The sequence below is a fragment of the Xenopus laevis genome, chromosome 9_10S (assembly GCF_017654675.1).
Source record: "Xenopus laevis strain J_2021 chromosome 9_10S, Xenopus_laevis_v10.1, whole genome shotgun sequence".
Lineage (NCBI taxonomy): Eukaryota > Metazoa > Chordata > Amphibia > Anura > Pipidae > Xenopus > Xenopus laevis.
In genome coordinates this window covers 80632582-80657823 of record NC_054388.1, presented here as the reverse complement: position 1 = coordinate 80657823, position 25242 = coordinate 80632582, and the positions used below count along the sequence as shown (strand labels likewise).

Below are 25242 nucleotides of genomic sequence, written 5' to 3'. Positions count from 1 at the left end.
TCTGGCCAGACCGAACCCACTAAGCCATGCTTTACCATTCTACTACAGTTCAGCAGTTACAAAATGAAAAGTACTTGATCACAATAAACAGTAATTTTTTTGAAAATGTAATACTGGCCTAAATGGGTGGCAATTTGTTCAAAAACAGATCTGTTCAGAAGACTGTGAATAAATATGATCCATTATTGCACTGCTCTACATCACATTTAAATTATAAATAAATAAATAATATAGTGCAGCTTTCCTTTAAAATAGATCACTAATTTCCTCTAAATAGAATAAATGTATAAACTGAATACTTTGTGTCTAGCTTATCTATGTAGCACATTTATGTTTTACACTTGGTTTTTATGTACAGTACAAAGCGCATTATGACTATATTACACAACATGGAAAAAAAATAACACGATAAAAGGGATTATTTCAAGATATTTTAAGTTAAATCACCTTTTCTGGTACAACAGCAATTTCTAAGACTCAGTTATGTATAATTTGACAGTTAAAGGCAGAAATATGTTATACATTTGTAATTATTTTGAACGACAGTGGCAACTTCTTCTAAAAGAGGCAGTGTTACATTATAAACGCTGCTTTACGTGGAGGAGGAGAACTAAATGAATTGAAGATGTCAATGGTGATTTAATGATAAAGCAGATAGAGCTAAATTAGTTGTCTTAATTATGGTTCACAGGAATAGCTATCATGGCTCATTGACTCACACTTTGTCATTTGCTACTTTAACAAGGCCATCACTTCACAGTTTAAGGTGGCAGGCCACATTCCTCAATACTATATTGTGAAACTTTAAATTTTAACAAAAAATAGAATTTCAAATTGTTTGGCCAATTCTCTATTAGCCTCAGCAATGCTCTTGGTATCTTAGTGCTCCTTATCCCAATACTGGTGCCATTCACGAGCTTAAGCAGAAATCAGCAAAGGGCAACATTAAACCTCCTGTTAAACCCACTTTGAGACAGTAAGCTCTAGGTTGGGAGGGACCCCAATGGGGTATATTTATCAAAGAGGGGGAGGGGGGAGGGATTTTTGCGCCTAGGGGTTGAATTCTCCTTTAATGGGACTGCACTAGGCAAATCCATTATGGAAAAGGACCTTGGAGTCATTGTAGATGATAAACTTGGCTGTAGCAAGCAATGGCAGTCAGCAGCATCAAAGGCAAAAAAGGTCTTGAGCTGTATTAAAAGAGGCATAGATTCACGGGAGGACGGGGTCATTCTTCCAGTTTATAGAGCACTGGTAAGGCCCCACCTAGAATATGCTGTACAGTTTTGGTCCCCATCACTCAAACAGGACATTATTGTATTAGAGAGGGTGCAGAGATGGGCAACTAAGCTGGTAAAAGGTATGGAAAATCTTAGCTATGAGGAAAGACTGGCCAAATTGCGGATGTTCACGCTGGAGAAGAGGCGCTTAAGGGGTGATATGATATGTATAATTATATAAATGGATCACATAATAATATAGAAAAGAAAAAGAATTGACCTATTGCTTTGCACCTTCCCATCCCTCTTAGTCCAAAAACACAGTCATATGTCTACCCCACAACATGTATTAAAACATAACGTTTAATAAATATCATTAAGAAAGAAGTCCAGATTCACACCATTAAAAATACGTTAGGTACAGGGAGGCGAGATGCCACAGGATAGTGTGTTTAAAACAAATCTCTGCAGCAATATAAATGCCAAACAATCCCACAAAATAATATGGTGGCGTGTTGTTGTGTACTGGTGTCAGCCTTATATACATAGACAATGGTAATCCACCATGCATAGCATTTTATACATTTAATTTGATATTACCGCAGCATATAACGTCTAAAATATTAATATCGTAGCAGACTGCTGCGTTTAGACTGAAAGAGGCACTATCTAGGTGCGGCTCTTAGATTTATTGCGGCGGTAGCAAAAGTTGGTTCCACTTCCCAACCAGGCTTACAGGCCATTCGCTTTTTTACGGAAAGTGAAAGGGATAGCCAATTTATAAACTTTATGGCTGACCTAACAGATTTCTGCCTTAACCATAATTTTTTCATATTTCATGAGAAATTCTATCTAAGGGTGCGAGGAGTAGCAATGGGGGCTGCATTTGCTCCCACATATGCCAACATTTTCATGGGTTGGTGGGAAGCTATTTGGTTTTTTAGTGATCTTATGTCCCAATGCATTCAACATGTAACACATTGGTTTCGATATATCGATGACCTGGTGTTTCTGTGGAAAGGAGATCGGGAATTACTGATTGAATTCATAGAACAGCTCAATCAGAACAATCTTAACATCAAATTGACGCACACCATTAGCAGTACCAGTATTGATTTTTTAGACATTACAATTTTAATAAATGAGCAGGGTACTATCTGTACTGATTTCTTTAGGAAAGTGACAGCTACCAATTAGATTCTTCATTTTCAGAGGCATCACACCATGGCTACAAAACGTGGCATCCCTGTGGGTGAATTTTCGACTGCGCCGTAACTGCTCAGAACTCCAGACTTTCAATAAAAGAGCGTGTGATCTAACAGAAAGATTGATCGCAAGGGGTTAGTCACAAAATGTGATTAATAAGGCCCATTCAAGAGCACTAAAGACACACAGAGAAACATTATTGGAGGGACGAAAGCGACCTACTCATATGACAAAGAACAACCGGTCAGATATATAGGTACTTTCTGCAAACAATGGCCTACCATCAATACAATTCTGTCTAAACATTGGCACATTTTACAAACAGATTCAGTACTATCTACAATGATGGGGCCACGACCACTAACCTGTTGTAGAAGGGCACCTAACCTTAGGGATAGGCTTGTAAAAAGCCATCTGCCCAAATTAGAAAATCGGTCAGTACTTACGGGTACTTTTACATGTGGTAATTGCAAAGCATGCAAATATATGCATAACCGAAATACATTAATAGACAGATTTGGGAAAACTCGCAGAATCACAGTTAACATTGTTTATATGCTAATCTGCCCTTGTGACAAAATCTATATTGGGAAGACCAACCGGGCATTTAAGAAGAGACTGCTAGAGCATGTCGCAAGCATTGATAATGCCCCAGATCTAGCTAAGGCTAATAAGAAACTGCCACCGGTCAGCCGCCACTTTTTGGAATATCATAACGATTCCAGTAGTGGTCTTAAAGCCATGGGGCTGTCTAAAATATCTCTGGGTAAACGAGGTCGTGATCTTGAGAAAGCACTCCTTGCCAAAGAAAGTGAATGGATTTTCACTATGAATGCACTCAACCCTATTGGTTTGAATGAAAGTATAATTATGAATGTATTCATATGATTCACCATCCCTGACTATGGGTATATTCCCATACATACCAGCTGGGGTACAATAGGCTATATTGGCTCAAATTCCTCATGATGAGAACGTAGTATATTCCCGTGATGTTAACGTGTTAGCATAATAATAATGACAGAATGTTAATGAGGAAACATAATAATAACTACAATCAAGATCTAAACAATATAATCCTGGCCACAACATGATTTTTACTGTATGGCACCTCATTAGTATTTTACTTTATGTAATTGTTTCAAATAATCCGCAACATTGTGTCTATAATCCTCTTGCCCTGAAACATGATGCACAAATGTGGTCACGCTAATACAATATTTAAGGTAGAGGGACTCCGCTCTAAATACGATGCAGGATGCATGAATGTGGCCACTTTAATACAATATTTAGGGTAGAGGGATTCTGCTCCGTTTGCCTCCAGGCCCGCCCCTTATGATGTGGCATGCAGTCATTGGTGAATTTAAATCAAACTGTTGGATCCGTGTCTATAAGTAGATGTGCACTGTCGGCAGATTTGTAGCCTTTGACAAAGTTCACGTGGTGTGAACGAAACGCGCGTCAGGTGCATACTCTTTCACAATTTTAATTTCGTTAGGCAGGGCGTCGCAAGATACCTGAAAGAAATGGGATAATTGTCACCACTGGGAGGTTGTTACGCTGTGGGAGAAGGGGTTGGTGTGGCTGTGGTGCTGGGACCGGCTTCTTTTATATCCTACAACACAATTAATGTTTTTCCATCGAGTACATTTTTTGCTCCTATTTAATGACCGGGAGGGTGTTCACTGTGGGAGAATGGGTTGGCTTGGCAACAGTGGGTAAATGGAATCATAAGTTCATTGCCGCAGCAAGCTTAGAGCTGCACTCACTTATTACCTCTTTCAGTACCTGGAAGGGTTTATACTGTGGGTGAAGGGGTTGGTTCGGAATTGTTGGGAAACTGAACCTACTTCTGCTACTGCCGCAATAAATCTAAGAGTCGCACCTAGATAGTGCCTTTTCGGTCAAAACGCAGCAGTCTGCTACGATATTAATATTTTAGACGTTATATGCTGCGGTAATATCAAATAAATGTATAAAATGCTATGCATGGTGGATTACCATTGTTTATGTATGTAAGGCTGATACCAGTACACAACCACACGCCACCATATTATTTTGTGGGATTGTTCGGCATTTATATTGCCGCAGAGATTTGTTTTAAACCCACTATCCTGTGGCATCTCGCCTCCCTGTCCCTAACGTATTTTTAAGGGTGTTAATCTGGACTTCTTTCTCTTTCTTAATATTGTGACAGGGTGTTTGAGAAACACCACTGTCTTAGAGCAAAAGGCACATAAAAGAGTGCATTTAAACTGCATTGTATGTGCTGCAAAGGAATATTTGGCTCAGGTAGGGTTAATATTCCCTCTCAGCCAGGTAATTAAGTGGCAGCTGAGAGAGGATCTTCCTGGCAATGTAAAAGGGCTGTGTGAGCACAGTTCAGGGCTCTCCAGGGAAGTGAGGGGCTGTGAGAGACAGAGCTGGGCAGAAGGAGCTTTGCTGCCAGCAAGAGAGTTCCAGAGCTTGGAGTCTAAATCCCTTGTGGGGAAAGAAAGAGAAAAGGACTGGCAGAGGCTGGTGAGTCTGAGTCCCAGGAGGGGAAGCCAGCAGGGCTGAGTGTGACGTCCAAATACTTCTAAGTGCAAGAGGGTGAGAGTTTCCCTTGATGGTGAGCGACCAGAGGGGGGAAAACCCTGGAATGTATTTGCTGAACTGTACCCTGCATGTTCTACAGTGAAGTTGTTGAACTGTAACCTGAACATTTTTTCTGTTGCCTTTTCGTTGGGAATGTCCAGTGCTTAATAAACCTGTGTTTTTGTCTGAAGCCTTGGTGTCCCTGTCTCGAAGCTCAAAAATCCTACGCTTACCTGCCTACCAAACGCTAATTCCCCCATAAAAGTGCATGTGCAGGCCAGTGGCATGTCACAATATTTATTAACCCTTTAAATGCCACAGATCGTAGAATCTACGTTCTGTGGCAAAGGTACTTGAAATGCCACAGAACGTAGATTCTACGTTCTGCAGCACTTCCGGGTTCAGAAGCGGAGGAGCGGCTGTTAGAGCCGCTCGCTCCGTTCCTGCTCGATCCCCTGCCCCTAGGCAACGAGCAGAGCAGGGGATCGAGTGGCCCCTGGGGCGCGATCGCCCAGGGGCCCAAAAACAGCAGCAGGCACGTGTTACTTACGTGTCCTGCTGCTGCAGCCTGCACCGGATCGACGATCTCCGCCCCCACAGCACACAGACAGGAACCACGAGGCAGATGTCTTCCAGGGAGTCTTCCTGATCGCCTGCAACAGTCTCCAGCGATTTTTTCAGGTTAGTGCAACAATTACACACACAAACACACCAACACACACTTATTACAGTAATACACACTTAGATTCACACTTACACACACTTACACATACATTTTTGGGGATTGGGGGGGTCACTTACACTCACTGCACTTACACACATGTGCACACGCACACACGCGCACATAACATGTAATTTACCATTTGTACACACGCACACGCACATACATGGCATTGTGGTTTTTTTTTTTTTTTCTTATCGCATCGTCTCTTTTTTTGGCTGAAAAAAATGTTTTATTGCCATTACGAATAGCGTATTCGCTAACCGTACTGTGCAATATCTTTTTTATGTTATTTCGGTGATTATATTGCAATTTTGGGTATTTTGGTGCATTTTTAGCCATTTTATTGAATTTTTAGCCATTTTATTGCATTTTCAGCTCTGCGTATGTTGTGTTCACTTGTTTCTAGCCGTATAACCTGTTTGGCCCAGCTAAAATATTCAAACTGTGATTCTGACGGCCGATAACACTAGTCTGGAAAAAAAACATTGATTTTTGTGGTTTTATTGGATTTTTTTGCATTTCACTCTTTACTGCCTTATTTTGTTTTGCCTTGTAAATTTTATCTACTTTATATCCATTTGGGGGTCTCTGTGCGCCACATAGTTTGGTATATCTATGCATATTGGGCATCAAAGTGTTCAGTAGACCCCTGGCGTTCATATTTAGGATGTTTTATGCTGATACGTTACGAAATGTGGGGCATATAATGGGGTAAAATTCAAGCTTTGTGACGATTTTCAGAAATTTGATAAAAACCGTTATGTTCAGCATTGCTTTGCAGTTTGGCAGTTTGCAGTAGAAACACTTATTTACCCATATTGGATTCGTCAGAATGTGTACTTTCTGAAAATATATGGTTTTCTGGGGTCTCTGTACTGTTAGGGGGGTCTAATGTCGCATAATACACACACCAGGTGCTCATATTGCAGCAGCCAGCGCGTCAGCCGTGAAAATGTATATACACTATTGTCATTTGGGGGTCTCTGTACACCACATAGTTTGGTATATCTATGCATACTGGGCATCAAAGTGTTCAGTAGACCCCTGGCGTTCATATTTAGGATGTTTTATGCTGATACGTTAAGAAATGTGGGGCATATAATGGGGTAAAATTCAAGCTTTGTGACGATTTTCAGAAATTTGATAAAAACCGTTATTTTCAGCATTGCTTTGCAGTTTGGCAGTTTGCAGTAGAAACACTTATTTACCCATATTGGATTCGTCAGAATGTGTACTTTCTGAAAATATATGGTTTTCTGGGGTCTCTGTACTGTTAGGGGGGTCTAATGTCGCATAATACACACACCAGGTGCTCATATTGCAGCAGCCAGCGCGTCAGCCGTGAAAATGTATATACACTATTGTCATTTGGGGGTCTCTGTACACCACATAGTTTGGTATATCTATGCATACTGGGCATCAAAGTGTTCAGTAGACCCCTGGCGTTCATATTTAGGATGTTTTATGCTGATACGTTAAGAAATGTGGGGCATATAATGGGGTAAAATTCAAGCTTTGTGACGATTTTCAGAAATTTGATAAAAACCATTATGTTCAGCATTGCTTTGCAGTTTGGCAGTTTGCAGTAGAAACACTTATTTACCCATATTGGATTCTTCAGAATGTGTACTTTCTGAAAATATATGGTTTTCTGGGGTCTCTGTACTGTTAGGGGGGTCTAATGTCGCATAATACACACACCAGGTGCTCATATTGCAGCAGCCAGCGCGTCAGCCGTGAAAATGTATATACACTATTGTCATTTGGGGGTCTCTGTGCGCCACATAGTTTGGTATATCTATGCATATTGGGCATCAAAGTGTTCAGTAGACCCCTGGCGTTCATATTTAGGATGTTTTATGCTGATACGTTACGAAATGTGGGGCATATAATGGGGTAAAATTCAAGCTTTGTGACGATTTTCAGAAATTTGATAAAAACCGTTATTTTCAGCATTGCTTTGCAGTTTGGCAGTTTGCAGTAGAAACACTTATTTACCCATATTGGATTCGTCAGAATGTGTACTTTCTGAAAATATATGGTTTTCTGGGGTCTCTGTACTGTTAGGGGGGTCTAATGTCGCATAATACACACACCAGGTGCTCATATTGCAGCAGCCAGCGTCAGCCGTGAAAATGTATATACACTATTGTCATTTGGGGGTCTCTGTACACCACATAGTTTGGTATATCTATGCATACTGGGCATCAAAGTGTTCAGTAGACCCCTGGCGTTCATATTTAGGATGTTTTATGCTGATACGTTACGAAATGTGTGGCATATAATGGGGTAGAATTCAAGCTTTGTGACGATTTTCAGAAATTTGATAAAAACCGTTATGTTCAGCATTGCTTTGCAGTTTGGCAGTTTGCAGTAGAAACACTTATTTACCCATATTGGATTCGTCAGAATGTGTACTTTCTGAAAATATATGGTTTTCTGGGGTCTCTGTACTGTTAGGGGGGTCTAATGTCGCATAATACACACTCCAGGTGCTCATATTGCAGCAGCCAGAGCGTCAGCCGTGAAAATGTATATACACTATTGTCATTTGGGGGTCTCTGTGCGCCACATAGTTTGGTATATCTATGCATATTGGGCATCAAAGTGTTCAGTAGACCCCTGGCGTTCATATTTAGGATGTTTTATGCTGATAAGTTATGAAATGTGGGGCATATAATGGGGTAAAATTCAAGCTTTGTGACGATTTTCAGAAATTTGATAAAAACCGTTATGTTCAGCATTGCTTTGCTGTTTGCCAGTTTGCAGTAGAAACACTTATTTACCCATATTGGATTCGTCAGAATGTGTACTTTCTGAAAATATATGGTTTTCTGGGGTCTCTGTACTGTTAGGGGGGTCTAATGTCGCATAATACGCACACCAGGTGCTCATATTGCAGCAGCCAGCGCGTCAGCCATGAAAATGTATATACACTATTGTCATTTGGGGGTCTCTGTGCGCCACATAGTTTGGTATATCTATGCATACTGGGCATCAAAGTGTTCAGTAGACCCCTGGCGTTCATATTTAGGATGTTTTATGCTGATACGTTACGAAATGTGTGGCATATAATGGGGTAGAATTCAAGCTTTGTGACGATTTTCAGAAATTTGATAAAAACCGTTATGTTCAGCATTGCTTTGCAGTTTGGCAGTTTGCAGTAGAAACACTTATTTACCCATATTGGATTCGTCAGAATGTGTACTTTCTGAAAATATATGGTTTTCTGGGGTCTCTGTACTGTTAGGGGGGTCTAATGTCGCATAATACACACTCCAGGTGCTCATATTGCAGCAGCCAGAGCGTCAGCCGTGAAAATGTCTATACATATTGTCATTTGGGGGTCTCTGTGCGCCACATAGTTTGGTATATCTATGCACATTGGGCATCAAACTGTTTAGTAGACCCATATGTTTATATTTAGGATGCTTTATGCTGGTAATGATACATGGACAATACGATGCTGGAAAGTTGAAACTTTGAGGCAATTTCCAGATATTTCACCAAAACCGCCAAATTTGGCAAAGCCTTGTGACTCAGTAGTTTGGAGCAGAAAGGCATGGGTACCCATTTTAGATTCTGTAGAATGTGTACTTTCCAAAAATATATGGGGTTGGGGGGTAAACATCTATTTCTGTGTTTTTACCCCACAAAAATGCAGTGAATGTGTTAATTTTTCATTAGCTGAAGTTACCCACCGGACAATTTGTATGTGCTAACTTCATTTTGGGGCCTCTAAATGCCATATACTTTGGTAAACTTATGAACGATGGCCACCAAAATGTTCTGAGGAACCCTGGCAATCATATTTAGGGTGCTTTTTCTTAGTACGTAATGACACATGGGTGATATGGTGCTGGGAAGTTGAAGCTTTGAGGCAATTTTCAGATATTTCACCAAAACCGACAACTTTGGGAAAGCCTTGCGACTCAGTAGTTTGGAGCAATAAGGCATGGGTACCCATTTTAGATTCGGTAGAATTTGTACTTTCCAAAAATGTATGGGTTTGGGGGTAAACATATATTTCTGTGTTTTTACCCCACAAAAATGCAGTCAATGTGTTGATTTTTCATTAGCTGAAGTTACCCACGGGACTGTTTGTATGCGCTAACTTCATTTTGGGGCCTCTAAATGCCAGATACTTTGGTAAACCTATGAACAATGGCCACCAAACTGTTCGGAGTAACCCTGGCAATCATATTTAGGGTGCTTTTTCTTAGTACGTAATGACACATGGGTGATATGGTGCTGGGAAGTTGAAGCTTTGAGGCAATTTTCAGATATTTCACCAAAACCGACAACTTTGGGAAAGCCTTGCGACTCAGTAGTTTGGAGCAATAAGGCATGGGTACCCATTTTAGATTCGGTAGAATGTGTACTTTCCAAAAATGTATGGGTTTGGGGGGTAAACATATATTTCTGTGTTTTTACCCCACAAAAATGCAGTCAATGTGTTGATTTTTCATTAGCTGAAGTTACCCACGGGACTGTTTGTATGCGCTAACTTCATTTTGGGGCCTCTAAATGCCAGATACTTTGGTAAACCTATGAACAATGGCCACCAAACTGTTCGGAGGAACCCTGGCAATCATATTTAGGGTGCTTTTTCTTAGTACGTAATGACACATGGGTGATATGGTGCTGGGAAGTTGAAGGTTTGAGGCAATTTTCAGATATTTCACCAAAACCGACAACTTTGGGAAAGCCTTGCGACTCAGTAGTTTGGAGCAGAAAGGCATGGGTACCCATTTTAGATTCAGTAGAATGTGTACTTTCCAAAAATATATGGGTTTGGGGGGTAAACATATATTTCTGTGTTTTTACCCCACAAAAATGCAGTCAATGTGTTGATTTTTCATTAGCTGAAGTTACCCACGGGACTGTTTGTATGCGCTAACTTCATTTTGGGGCCTCTAAATGCCAGATACTTTGGTAAACCTATGAACAATGGCCACCAAACTGTTCGGAGTAACCCTGGCAATCATATTTAGGGTGCTTTTTCTTAGTACATAATGACACATGGGTGATATGGTGCTGGGAAGTTGAAGCTTTGAGGCAATTTTCAGATATTTCACCAAAACCGACAACTTTGGGAAAGCCTTGCGACTCAGTAGTTTGGAGCAATAAGGCATGGGTACCCATTTTAGATTCGGTAGAATGTGTACTTTCCAAAAATGTATGGGTTTGGGGGGTAAACATATATTTCTGTGTTTTTACCCCACAAAAATGCAGTCAATGTGTTGATTTTTCATTAGCTGAAGTTACCCACGGGACTGTTTGTATGCGCTAACTTCATTTTGGGGACTCTAAATGCCAGATACTTTGGTAAACTTATGAACAATGGCCACCAAAATGTTCAGAGGAACCCTGGCAATCATATTTAGGGTGCTTTTTCTTAGTACGTAATGACACATGGGTGATATGGTGCTGGGAAGTTGAAGCTTTGAGGCAATTTTCAGATATTTCACCAAAACCGACAACTTTGGGAAAGCCTTGCGACTCAGTAGTTTGGAGCAGAAAGGCATGGGTACCCATTTTAGATTCAGTAGAATGTGTACTTTCCAAAAATGTATGGGTTTGGGGGGTAAACATATATTTCTGTGTTTTTACCCCACAAAAATGCAGTCAATGTGTTGATTTTTCATTAGATGAAGTTACCCACAGGACTATTTGTATGCGCTAACTTCATTTTGAGGCCTCTAAATGCCAGATACTTTGATAAACCTATGAACAATGGCCACCAAACTGTTTGGAGGAACCCTGGCAATCATATTTAGGGTGCTTTTTCTTGGTGCGTAACGATACATGGGTGATATGGTGCTGGGAAGTTGAAGCTTTGAGGCAATTTTCAGATATTTCACCAAAACCGACAATTGTGGGAAAGCCTTACGACTCAGTAGTTTGGAGCAGAAAGGCATGGGTACCCATTTTAGATTCGGTAGAATGTGTACTTTCCAAAAATATATGGGTTTTGGGGGGTAAACATATATTTCTGTGTTTTTACCCCACAAAAATGCAGTCAATGTGTTGATCTTTCATTAGCTGAAGTTACCCACGGGACTGTTTGTATGCGCTAACTTCATTTTGGGGCCTCTAAATGCCAGATACTTTGGTAAACTTATGAACAATGACCACCAAAATGTTCAGAGGAACCCTGGCAATCATATTTAGGGTGCTTTTTCTTAGTACGTAATGATACATGGGTGATATGGTGCTGGGAAGTTGAAGGTTTGAGGAAATTTTCAGATATTTCACCAAAACCGACAATTTTGGGAAAGCCTTGCGACTCAGTAGTTTGGAGCAGAAAGGCATGGGTACCCATTTTAGATTCAGTAGAATGTGTACTTTCCAAAAATATATGGGTTTGGGGGGTAAACATATAATTCTGTGTTTTACCCCACAAAAAATGCAGTCAATGTGTTGATTTCTCAGTAGCTGAAGTAAAGTCCTGAACAATTTGGATGTGCTAACTACATATTGGTGTCTCTAAATGCCAGATACTTTGGTAAACCTATGCATAATGGGTATCAAATTGTTCAGTGGACCCCTGGCAATCATATTTCAGGTGCTTTTTCTTGGTACCTAATATAGTTTGGGATATGCGGAGCAGCAAAATAAAACCTTTGAAATGATTTTTCAGAATTTTGAATTTTTTGTTGAAAAACCGCTATGTTCAGACAAGCTTTTATGTTTGGTAGTTGGGAGTAGAGAGACATAGTTACCCATTTTGTAATCGGCAGAATGTGTACTTTTCAAAAATGTATGGTTTTCTGGGGTAAACCTACGGTTTCAGGATTTTTTGCCTTGGAATCTAAAGCATGCCGTTTTCTGCCTTAGTGCTTTCAAAATTTGGTAATAGACTGCCGGGAGTTTTTGCTGTACAGAAATCCTAAATCTCCCTAAAACTATACATATCTGGTATTGGCACGTTCGAGAGACATAAGGCTTTCCAAATCCGTTGGATTTTCATCCGTAAAATGAAATATTTTTCTGGTATAAATTGATATACGATGAAAAATGGTAATTTTTCATTTTTTTTTGGTATTTAGCACTATAAATTTTTTTGCACAGGTGTAAATACATGAAAACTCAGGCAGATTTAGAAAGCTCAGTTTCTACCGAAAAAAACAATGTATAGTTTTCCTAGGTAAACTATAGGTTTCCCCTCAGAAAATGCCCCTAAAGTGAGAGAGCACAAAATGTTTCAAAAACGGCTGGCATTTCGCGTAACCAAAATGTGAAATTCTGCTGGCACTTAAAAGGTTAAAAGTTATGTTTTAATACATGTTGTGGGGTAGACATATGTGTTTTTGGACCAAGAGGGATGGGAAGGTGCAAAACAATAGGTCAATTATTTTTCTTTTCTTCTATTATATGATCCCCTTATATATTTATACATATATCACCCCTTAAGCGCCTCTTCTCTAGCGTGAACATTTTCTATATTGGTTTATTTTTATTTGACCTTGCACACCATCGGTTGTTTTCTTTTTGATGGGAGGTGCTCCCCAATACTCCTTACTTATTGTTCATATAATAATCTCTAATGCTTTCTTTACTAGTAGGTCTTTCCAGAACCACAGTAGGAGGGGGACAGCCAATCACAGCCCTGCAGTCACACAAGCACAGATAGGCTTCAGTTCCCTAAAAACTGAGGAGAGGAGAGCACTCAAATGCAGATTAACTGCTTGTGATTATTTATTATTCATGCTGCTTTACACGACATGTTTCGGGCAAGTGTTGCCCTTTCTCAAGTGTGAGGCTTCAGTTCCCTATCAGGTCCTGCTAGCTGCTGATTGGTTCCTGTCCTACTGTGCAGTGCGCTGAGAGCTGCTGGCTCCCCTGCACAGCCTGGGAATTCAGGGACTAGGAAGTGCAAGAGAAGGGAGGGATTTTGCGAAAATATTCAATAAATCAGCCTGAAACACTACCTTTTAAAGCACAACCCTTCTATATGTAAATGAGTATAACACACTGGTACTTTTTTTTTTTTTAACACAATATGTCTCCTTTAATAAAATGTTATCTGTAATTCCCATTTTGTACTGTGAGATGTAGATAGAGATGATACACATTCCCCTGATTTGTATTGGACATATGGAACTTTGTATTTAAGAGCAATACAAAACGATTATCATGGAATTGGGGTACACTTCTAAAGCTGGAGCCGCCATGTCGAATGTCCACTTCTGAGGTACACGCAGGTAAAGCCAAACTGGTAAGAGAGCACCGTAACCACGCACATGGACGCCGTGACGTCACGAGGCAGAGCCGCTTAGTCAAGGCAGAGTAAGGCAACAGGATAGCGCTCGGTTCAGGCGCAGGAACTACTTTATTAGGCCAATTTAGCTGCCTGAGCGCCGCGGACTGTCATGCGTTGAATGAAGTGATGCGATTGTATTAGCGAGCCAATCACATTCCATCATTCGTTTGCTAAACGTTGCCAAGTTCAACGCCTGAACCAGAACGCCTCCATTTACCTGCGGCTCCCGCGATAACACGTGCTACTGATAACGCTATCGCATGCTCAATAGGCTTTGCAAGACGAGAGCTCGCGCATTATCTCCGCTCAGTGGGTTGACATTGTCCTGCTGCTTCCATACAAGGTTTAGAAATCACGCCACAATTTCGCTTTTTTTCTTCCGTACTCAGCTACAAACTGCTAGGAACAGCTCAGCACGCGTCTCGCTCTCACAGGTAGCTCTACGCTCCTTACTCCAATTTATATAGCCCTCTAAAAATAGCTCCACTTACACTGCCTTGTAAGGCAGCGTTGAAGGCTTAAACAACCAATCAAAGATCGCTGTCCTCGAACTACCCCGCCCACAATCCATTTCTGCTAATTCTATTGGTCCTCTCGGACATCGCTGGCCCCTGGTTAGTTTAGGCACGCCCCCTCCCTCCCTGTTACCCGAAAATGGCCACGAGTGGCAGCTTTTTCCTAGAATTTTTCGCGCCTGCGCATGAGATAAAAAAAAAAAAAGGAGGGATGGTTGAGAAAAGACGAGCAAGAGGAGGCGTTCGCTCATCTCCCAGATCTGAAGGAGGGGGAGAAAAGTCTCTTAAGAATCAAGGGAAAGAGAGAGAAAAAAAAAGCTCGCGAGAGGGGAAAATGCAAAGCTTTTTTTTTTCTCCCCCTTCCTCCTAAAATAGAGAGCAAAGATTGGATCCAGGAGCAGGCAGCACTAGTACACAAATAGATGTCAGTGCATCTTTCTTTCTGGCACAAGCTCTGGAGTGACCACAGCCTTTGCAAAAGGATTTCTTGCCTCCCATAACCACACTGGATGTTGACTTTTTTTTTATTATTATTTCATTTTTTTCCCATTTCTGTCTCTTAAGCATCCTTCCTATTTTTCACATGCTTGGGTTGGAGTGAGCAGCACTTCTATGATTTTTTCCCCCCTGTCATCTCCATTGACTGTAACAACCAACACAAAACAATTTAAAAAAAAAAAAAAAGTGTGGGGGGGGACTGTGGATCTATTTTAAGAGGACAGCGATCAAGGAATATACATATTTTTTTTTTCTTGCATAGCAAACATGGATGTTTTGGCTAGTTATAGTATATTCCAGGAGCTCCAGATTGTACATGACACGGGCTACTTCTCAGCAATGCCATCCCTGGAGGAAAATTGGCAGCAGGTGAATGATTTAAATTAATCCTGTAAATCTTTAACTGCACTCACTCACACGCACATTACATTCACTTTCACATCCTAGCCTGGATTTTCCATGGCACCTTGCAAAATAATCACCAGCAGCTCCTATAAGCAATACATAGCATTCCACTCCAGCCCTCGGATCCCATTTCCAAAAATGCATCAGGTTTTCATCAGCCTGTGTGTGTGGATTTAATTGCATTTAAATACTCTCATAAAAGAAGGAGTTGGGGGGCTAACGAGTACTCTGAATAAAATCTGTAATAGCCACCAGATACAATGTCTTTTTTGCATAGTGGGTTACATTGTTACAATCAATCTACAGAATCAGGATGTTTCAAAGCAGTGTGTCATTTCAGCAATGATAGAGATTTCCCCAAAGCAACATGCTTAATCAGCAAAACCCAGTGTCATTTTCACAGACTAGCATCATTTTTTTTTTTATCTCTCAACGATTACGGTAAAAGGAATTCTAATGGTTTACTGAGAAATGTGATTCGTTCATCTTGAGTCTTAGTGCATGCCATATTGTTAATTATCTTCCATATAAAAGTATTTATAGAGCAAAGACACGTGTATATCCGTGATATCCCTTTGATCTATTGTGTTTTCATTCATGCTGGGCAAAAATCCTATTTTTCCAAGGTGCTGATGAAATACTGTAGCACGATAGATGCTTTAGAATGAAAACTCACTTACAGTATTAAACAAAAGAGTTGTGCTGCTGGTTTGTACTTCAAACCGACCTGCTGTGTGCTGCTTCACAGATATGGGTTGATGGATGAATTTCTAAACCTTACAACCACTTGGTGAATATGCTGGAGGGTTAAAGCAGATAAATGTCACAAGGACCTACAATCACATCGGCTTCCTTTCAAGGCAGAATGATGATTTTTTTTTTATATATATATTTTGCTGTTCATGTGGTATTAAAGTGAAACTCAGAGATTGTTGTACTATGCCAACTCTCCATTGAATGTGCAGTAACTAAAAGGCATATATGACCATTTGATTCAATTTAAACCTTTGTTTGCTGGTAAGATTTTTTATTGAGTCTTTGTAGTGGTTGTAACATCAGAAAAAGTTGTGTAGCTGGGTGCAGAATCTGCATAATTAACACTGTCACTTTGATGTGCAGTGCTTATTATGTCAAAAATTAATTCTGTAGTTCATATTATTTCCACTATATGTATGTATACCTTTGGAATGGTAAGCAAAAGGCCTGCTGCCTTGTTTAGTGGGCAGGCCAATTAAAGTGATTATAAAGATGTTTTAAACCCCCCCCCCCTTAAAATATGCTACTTGTAAGGCCAGTACCCTGAATCAGTTGCATATTAATAATAGTCTAGACAGCACAATGCAAGATTATCTGTTGACATAGCCAGCATGCCCAAGGCATATTGTATGTGATACTTTGGCTGCAGCTGTTGCCCTCCCCAGTAGGAAACCATTTGCACTTTAGAACAATAGATCAAAGTACAGTAGGATTCTCATTTAGATGTCCTGAATCATAATAATGAGAAGCTTGCCTAGTTTCATGGGGTTGTTTTCTGCATCCTTTAAAAAGTCGACTGTTGGCTGTGTATGCGTTTAAAATGGCAGTCTGTGGCTGCTTTTTTCCTGTTTAAAAAACTGACAAGCTGAGAAATCAAAAATTAGCTAGAACAATGTTTCCGGCTTACTGAGTGGGACAGGTTGAAATTTGGTGCCATCATTGTAAGTTTATGGCACCTGCTCTTTCATTGACTTTTCCATATATATGTGTGTGTGGATTTTACACGGAGCAATGAAAAAGGGAGCCATGTTGTCTCAAGGAATAAAATGGAAGATATTTCTTAGATGTCATTTTATGTATATTATTGTGTTTTGGTGTTTGCACTGATGATTCGTAGTTTGTGTAACAAAAAAAAGTGTGGTAGACTTTATAATGGTCTAGACACTCTATTAATACTTCAGCCTGGATGTTTCTATTGTGTCAGGTTTTTTTTTTCTTCCCCTATGTCAGATCATATTTCTGCTACACATGGGATTCTAGGAAAAAAAGATATTAACACATTCAGATTGCCAACCTTTCTCCCCTTTACAGTCGTCATCACTTGTGTATTGAATGTAAAAATGTGAGAGTCACTGTTCTTCATTTTGTCATTGAAGATATGTGAAAAGGCTGACTAGGCTTCTTTTCTTTTGAGTTCAACAGTGTGGCCTAAAACCACATGGGTGGCAGAATCTTATCAGAAATATTTGCATTTAATGACTACCTGACTGATTCATGGTGTAAACTGTGTAGCAGTGTTTTTCATATTTGTTTTTACTTTTCATTACTAAATTTTAAAAGAATCGATTGTCAATGTTTTGCTGTTATTTCAAACAAAGAGAGGTTTTAGAATAAAATGGCTTGTCTGTTTTGAAGCACAGATATAAATAATTAAAATAAGACCCTGGGAGTAATGCCCTGATGTTTTAATAATTCAGCATGAAATCACTTGCAAAACCATTAGTTTCTAAAGTCTGTATACATTCTGCTTGTATACAAGCCTGTGTTGCCTTGTAACTCCATTAGCATAATTTTTTTTTTTTTTATGACCAATTTGGATATAATACATTAGGGCCAATATGTGAAAAAGAATAGTGAATTTGTATGCAGAGCAAAATCTTCAAAGAATAATGCATAATTTATAGTCTTGAGAATCTCTGTATTTTTTTTAAATATTTCACTGATTGCGACCTTTAGAAATAATATTATGTGAAAAAGTTGAATTTCATATTTTTTCTGCTTTTTAAAATATATTTGTAGTCTATAAAGCAGTTAATATAATAAAAAAAAACTGATGAGCAACATGCAGGCTTTCAGTGGGCTGGTTTATGTAGTTGCATAACAACTGGAGGGTTGCAGATTGAAATGAGAAATTATGTTTTAATGTATAAAAATAAATGTTTTGGTGCTTTTGAATCTATTTTGCATTGTCGTTTGTTGTGTGGTAATTATGTGGTACTTCTGGCAGTCCTTGGGGGTGTCACAGTAAGCTGAACCTTAAATTTGGTCTAGGGTATAGGATTTGTTGCATTTCATGGATACAGAACATATGAAGCCCTTTTCAATACATCATTATTGCATATCGTGATGCAAATAATATCCTTGTCATTTAATCCTATTAGTCTGGAAAGACTCATGGAACCATGTATTCCATACTGCCAGGTATTTCAATAGTAATGGATTATTTGTTGGGGTGTAATGCTGCTGTTGGGTTGATGTGCTTTCACAAAATATTTTTTTCTTTTCTTTAGTCCTCCTCTAGGAAAAATGTTGCAATCATGTGTGACCATGGCTGCTCATATATTTTTGAAAGCTTGTGACATGCACAGTTTTAATATTATTTTAAGACAGATCTGATACTTGCTTTTATCTTAAAGGGATAAAAGGAATACATATTGGATACACATAGATTGTTTGTTGTTGCTCTTAAAATATTTTTGATATCTAATAAGAAATTTAGCATAACTAAGATTAGACTATGTCATTATAGCCAGTGCTGTCACTTAAGGCTCTGCCTAGTTTTGGTCAATAGTTTATTAAGAAGCATTCCTCATGTCAGGCATGGAGACATGCATATTACTCCTCTATGTTCCTGTGGTTAAATTTACATCCAGAAGACCAGAGTTGCAGCCTGATAGGACACAGAAAAGGTACAAAGGTATGTTTAGCTAAACCACCCCCCTTGTAATCAGGGATGTTCATATTTTCTGCTTGCAGTACTCTTACCCAAAATGTCATGACACCAGGTCAGGTACTTGCTGACCAGGACTACATACATTCATTGCAGACTCAGGGCAACAGACAGGGAGATTAGTTGCCCAGCGTCAAATCTCTGCTGCGGGCTACTAATCTCCCCAAATGCCTTCAGTCGGCAAGAATACGATGGCATACAAATCGCTTTGGCGGGATGGCATACAAATCGCTTTGGATTTCCGCCTGAAGTTGCCTCACAAAGAAACATGGCCATTAAGCACCTTCTGTCCCTGAGAATCTGTAATGCACATGTGACAGTCCTGGACAGCAAGTACTTGCAGTTGAAGCTGTGGACCTTTTATTGCTATATACCAAAAAACACAAAACTTAGGGGCATATTTATCAAGAATCAAATTTGTGAGTTAGTAGAATTTTCAAATGTTTGGGTATTTATGAAAAAATCAGAATGTGAAAAATTGTAATGAAAAATGACAGAGAAAAAACTGTAATGATCGAGTTCATGTTTAAATTTCCCGCAAAATTAGTGAAACGGGTGGAAAATTTGCGAAACTCAAATTTTGACGGTGTCAATTCGCGGATGACAAAATTGACGCAGTCAAGAATTCCAACACCAATGACATTTGACACACATTAAAGTCAATGGGCGTCCGTTTAATTGATGCCGGCGTCTATATTCGTGCGGGCATAAATTTTGACGCTTGCGAATTGAAGACGGCGTCTGTTTTGCCTTAGCCATGTATCACACATACAGCGATTAAGTTGCTTACCTGTTTGATCATCATCCAATCAAAGTGAGCTAATTAAGATGTCATTAGTCATTTACAGGGAGCTAGCTTACCCTTCACAACTGCAGTCACAAAACCTACTGACCCCAGCAGAAATTGTTGAGTTAGAGGTATATCGGGCAAATAATCAAACCATGTGACTCTAGATAGACTGCTAGTTGTTTTTCAAGTGTTAACCAATATTTCTTTATCATCTGTGCATGAAAAGAAACTTGCATATCACAAATGTTATTGAGATGCAGTTTGAGAAATGGTGTTATACTAATAAGTGCATATATTTTTTTGGTCATTGCACAAAAATTCAATTTTTAAAATATAGGGCTTCATGGCATCCATTGATATTGTTTAATTTAAATTCTGTAAGCTCACAATATCAGCAATAGATAGGACTGCACTAGAGGTCTTGCTACAAATGACTCCTCACTTTATTATGTTGTAAAAAAAAAAAAGCAGATACAATTAGTAAATGCATTTTTTATGGTAAGGTCTCATGGAAGTAAGATGGATCACAAAGTCTGTCCATGCTTTGATTTAATTAACATGGATTTTTATTATAAATCTAAACCTTAAATTTGCTAAATACTTTTTTTATTAGTGTGTAGGCCTATCCAGATTTTTAATAGGCCAATAATGATAAAGGTGAATTATTTAAAATCAATGACACACGCTACTTAATCTTATTTTGCTATCCCTGACTTGTTGGTTTCTTTCTATATTATTCTGAAACGTTGCCTGCTGTATGCTGCTGCTGGCACAATGACACTGAAATGTAAGTTCATCTAGTGTAATAACTATATTCTAAAGGACTAGTGACCACCAAGATAGCATACATTATTTTGTTTGAGTACTGCATTACACACATTTTAATAACAAATGCAAAGTCCCATTTAAACAAAATTCTACTGTAGTGCTATTGAGATTTTTGTTTACTTTTTTTTCATCCATTTTAAGCATGCATTTATGTCAACAATGCAAATTCTGGTCCTTTTGGTTACATTGTCACTAGAACATGCTAGGAATCAAGTAGACAGAGGTGTTTGTTTATGCAGAGGTATTGTCGGTAGACTGGTAATTTGTTTTATTGTGTTTGACTGAACTAGGAAGTAGAATGTGACTATTTCCGTTTCAGAATTTGTCCTGTTTTTGTGCAAGAAATAACAAAAAACATAGATACGCTATGTCTAACATTAATAGGCAAGAAGTATATTGAATATTTCTGTAATTCTGGGGCTCTGGTTCAAACTCACTCTGTGGACTGTTCATGAATGTGCCCAGATGGTCAGTGATTTTTAAAATCTGTTTGACAGATTTATACATGTCCCTATTTAGAATGAAAATAGCCATGGTCAATTTAAAGGACAGATAAAAATAATCAGGTCCACTATTGCCGTTTCCTATTTTTCTCCTGACTGGTTGTTTGCTTCCTTAAGTAATACTTATTACAGCATAATTCAACCTGGAGTGAGTTATTTTATATCCAGTCTTGTAGAAGTCATTCTTCTTAAATTCTGTTTCTCTCATAACAGAGTTTCCATCTGTCTGGGAAGTGTGTTTAAATTCACTAATTGTTTTGAGATTGCCCATTGGATTTATTTGTAAAACAGTTTTATGAAGCCATTGTATATTAAAGGAAAACTATACCCCTCAAACAATTTAATGCACAAAACAGCTCATATGTAAAACCCTGCTCCATGTAAATAAACCAGTTTCATAATAATATACTTATATAATATATACTATATCTGTTGTTCAAGTATTCATTTTGGGGGTATAGTTTTCCTTTAATTACATGTCCAAACCAGACTTTCTCATATTTGAAGCATTTTGTAGTTATTTTATCTAGCAGAACTAAATTATAAATTAAAAAAGACGATTTGTCAGTTGCTGTGTATGCACTTATCCATTGCCTTTTCTTACATGAAGATTCTGAAATATTTTTTATAATTATTATTGTTGTTATTGTTTATTATTATTATTATTATTATTCTACTCAATACCTAGCAAGAACATATTGATCTTGAAAAATATGTCTAGACAGGCATCCGACATTTCTTCTGGTGTCTGAGCTGTATGTAAAAAGAACTCTGGCAATTTTTTTTTCTTTTGCCAGAGACAAGTTTATTTCATTATGGATGTGGCTGGTTTGTTTTGACATTGCGAAGAGGAAAGAGAAAGTCATCTGTGTTCCCTGACTTTGTATTACAGTGTAATATGCTGGAAAGACTTCACTGTACATTTTTTGAAAACAGAAAAACAGGAAAATAATCAAATTACATTTTTTCTTGACTATGAATGCCATTGTACAAATTGAGGTTTAAGAACATAGAACTTTCTTTAGCCATCCAATGACTAAGAGCCAAGGTGAGCATTTTGCATTATATTGGTGCTATAATAATATAATCATTTAAAAACAGCACAAAGATACTTTCCTTTTTTATATTTCATGACAATTGGGTTTGAATTATCATGGCTCAGTTACTTGTACCAAGTAATAATAATGTCCATTGTGGCAACCTGTCACCACTTCATCTGGTGCCTGGCATTGCACATGGTGATGTTCTTTTCTGGGAGCTGTTTGCCTATAGTACCTGTGTTTCCAGAAATATTAATTGTGGTAACAGCGGCTCCAAAGGCAGTTTGGTATTTAGCAGTGACTGCTCTAGCTGAGGACAGGCGATTTTTTACTTGAATGCTTTTTAGTTGGGATGCACCGAATCCACTATTTTGTATTCGGCCGAACCCCCAAATCCTTTGCGAAATATTCGGCTGAATACCGAACTGAATCTGAATCCAAATTTGCATAAGCAAATTAGGGATGGGAAGGGGAAAACATTTTTTATTTTTTGTAAAATTTGATTTCCCTCCCCGCTCCTTATTTGCATTTGCATATGCAAATTAGGATTCGGATTTGGTTTAGGCCTGCTGAAAAAGATCTGGTTCCTGCTGAAAAAGGCTGAATCCCGAACAGAATCCTGGATTTGGTGCATCCCTACTTTTTACCATATAGTAACTTAGGAGGGTTTAATGTTAAACGCAAGTGCAATGGGCACCTTGCGCTTTACAATGTAAAAAATGTTACACTGTGAGGGGGAAAAAGACAGTAGTGCTGAAAATTGCACTTTGCTAACTGCACTTACGGGGGTAAATGAGCCTTCTAGTGTGGCTACGAGCCTCTAGCCTTAGAGCTGTATGGGTGCATGTGTGTACATATTGCTGCAACCACAAAACTGTAATGGTACCAAATCTTGTGGACAGATGCAACAACTAAGCATACAATACTCACATTTTTCCCTCTGTTGTGTGCTTCCAAGTTGGTAACAACTTTAGAGATGTAAATTTGGCATACCTGGTTAAAATGTCTTATCTGTAATTCAAATCCCACAGGTCTGTTATTTGTTCTTCTTCTTTTAATTGACGCTCTTGTGCCTGTGGAAGCATGCGGCAGGAGAGTCTATGCGGGCCGGGCCTCTCTTTTTACACCCCTGGCCATAGCATAGCTGTGCAAGGATGCATGCCCTTGGTTTGCAGCACAGTGACTCATAATCTAGCTTTGTTTTTGAACTGGCAGTTTTTGAATTTGGGACTATCCACTGGCATATACTATTAGATAAGTATATATTTCATGAAAAGCAAATGAACGAATGCTGCAACTTGCTCATTATGCGCATGCTTGTGAAGTCAGACGCGCATTTGTGCATGCGCTCTAATATGGGTGCAGATTCTGAACTGTTACCATTTCTACATTTAGTTGATACATTTCTCAGTAGTATCTGTGGCGTATTAGCAACTATTGTATCTGTTATATCTTCTGCCATTAATGAAACTAAGAATTTTACTCAGCAGGTAAAAAAGATAAGAAATGTATCAACTAAATGTATCAATTTAGAACAGTTTACAGAGTCCCCCTCCCAGTGCTGCTTAAAGAAGATGAAAATGAAGGTGAAAATGAAACTATAAACAATTCAGTTTTAGAAAATAGTCACAAATAGAAAGTAATTGGAAAAAGTGTTTATTTTTGGTGAACTATCTGAAAACACTTGAACTGAAAAAAGGTTTGAGAAGTAAGCAACCCCTTTAAATTATTGGATTGTGTCTCTTATAGAGACAAATGGCTTCTTATCTTTATAAACTGCATAGTTATACATTTTATGTTGCATCCCTCTTTAAGCAAGGGTCCCACATGTTATATACTATACATACAGTATAGATGTTTTGGTTGATTGTTGGCTCCCTTGGGATTTTAGTACAGTTACGATCCTCTCAAGCCTATTCCTATTCTCTTACATTGACATTTGTAAGGAATGAATGCCTACATGTCTCTGTTGATTACTAAGATACATAAAAAATCAGTTTGAAGCTCCTCTTATCTTTCATGCTAAAATTTCAAAACAGTGAATTTAAATCAGATAATCTGCCAGAAGAAACATCCATGTACAGATACCCCTAAGAACTCATTAGCAACTAATGGGGCACTGAGTGAACTTTGCCAAAATGTGTTATACCCTTGTTCTTAGACATTGACAGTAGAAGCAGCATTATAATGCATTGAATGTAATTTATTAGGCTTTGCTCTTGTATAAACCTGATCATCCTATTAGTGAAGAAAAGATTACTCTACATATGCAGTTGCTACTTATTTGTTTTATCAAGGAAAACTTATTAAATCTCCAAAATGTTTATATATAATTAATGGTATTTCTGACCTGTGTGAGACTTTTTCATGCAAGGCTGCTTAAGTTATTGAATCCTGTTTCAAAATAAAATCCTTGAAAATATTTGCATAGTTCTGACTGATAAGGTTAGGTTTCATGACAAAACAAAGCAATTATATAAACTATTACATCACCTGATATCATTGTGTCATCAGTACATATAAGAAGCCAGGCTTAAGTTTCAGCATTGTTGTACTTACCAGCTATTTCATTACAGAATTAACTCTGGTGAAGTTTATTGTACTGTGTTAGAAAAGTTATTTACATTCGAGAAACTGGACAAAGGTTCAGAAAAATGACCAATCACCACCGGTTTGCAATAAAAAAATGTATGGGAATAGTGTATCTACACTATTGAGCTTATTTATAAAGCTGTGTAAAATGATGTATGCCACAAAAATTGTAAAATAAATGGTGTGTTTAGAAAGGTGTACATTTTTATTCAGTGAGTACTGCCTTATTTTATAACAATATTTTACTACTTCTATTTTACTACTTCAGAACTCATGCGAGCCATTAAAACTAAATCTGCATTTTGATACATTTGTAACAATTTAAGCTAAGCAAAGATACAATTGTAACTTTAAGATAAACAAGTCTCATGG

The 25242-nt window shown here is 38.5% G+C and overlaps 1 protein-coding gene across 1 annotated transcript in view; it reads left to right on the top strand.

Annotated features, from left to right (window-relative positions):
- The first annotated feature begins 14895 nt into the window (after nucleotides 1-14895).
- Nucleotides 14896-25242, top strand: part of klf7.S (Kruppel-like factor 7 (ubiquitous) S homeolog) — an 86119-nt gene continuing 75772 nt past the window's right edge. The window contains 1 exon segment of the mRNA NM_001087437.1: nucleotides 14896-15375. Within this exon segment, the coding sequence (NP_001080906.1) occupies nucleotides 15274-15375 (102 nt within the window). The 5' untranslated portion in view covers nucleotides 14896-15273.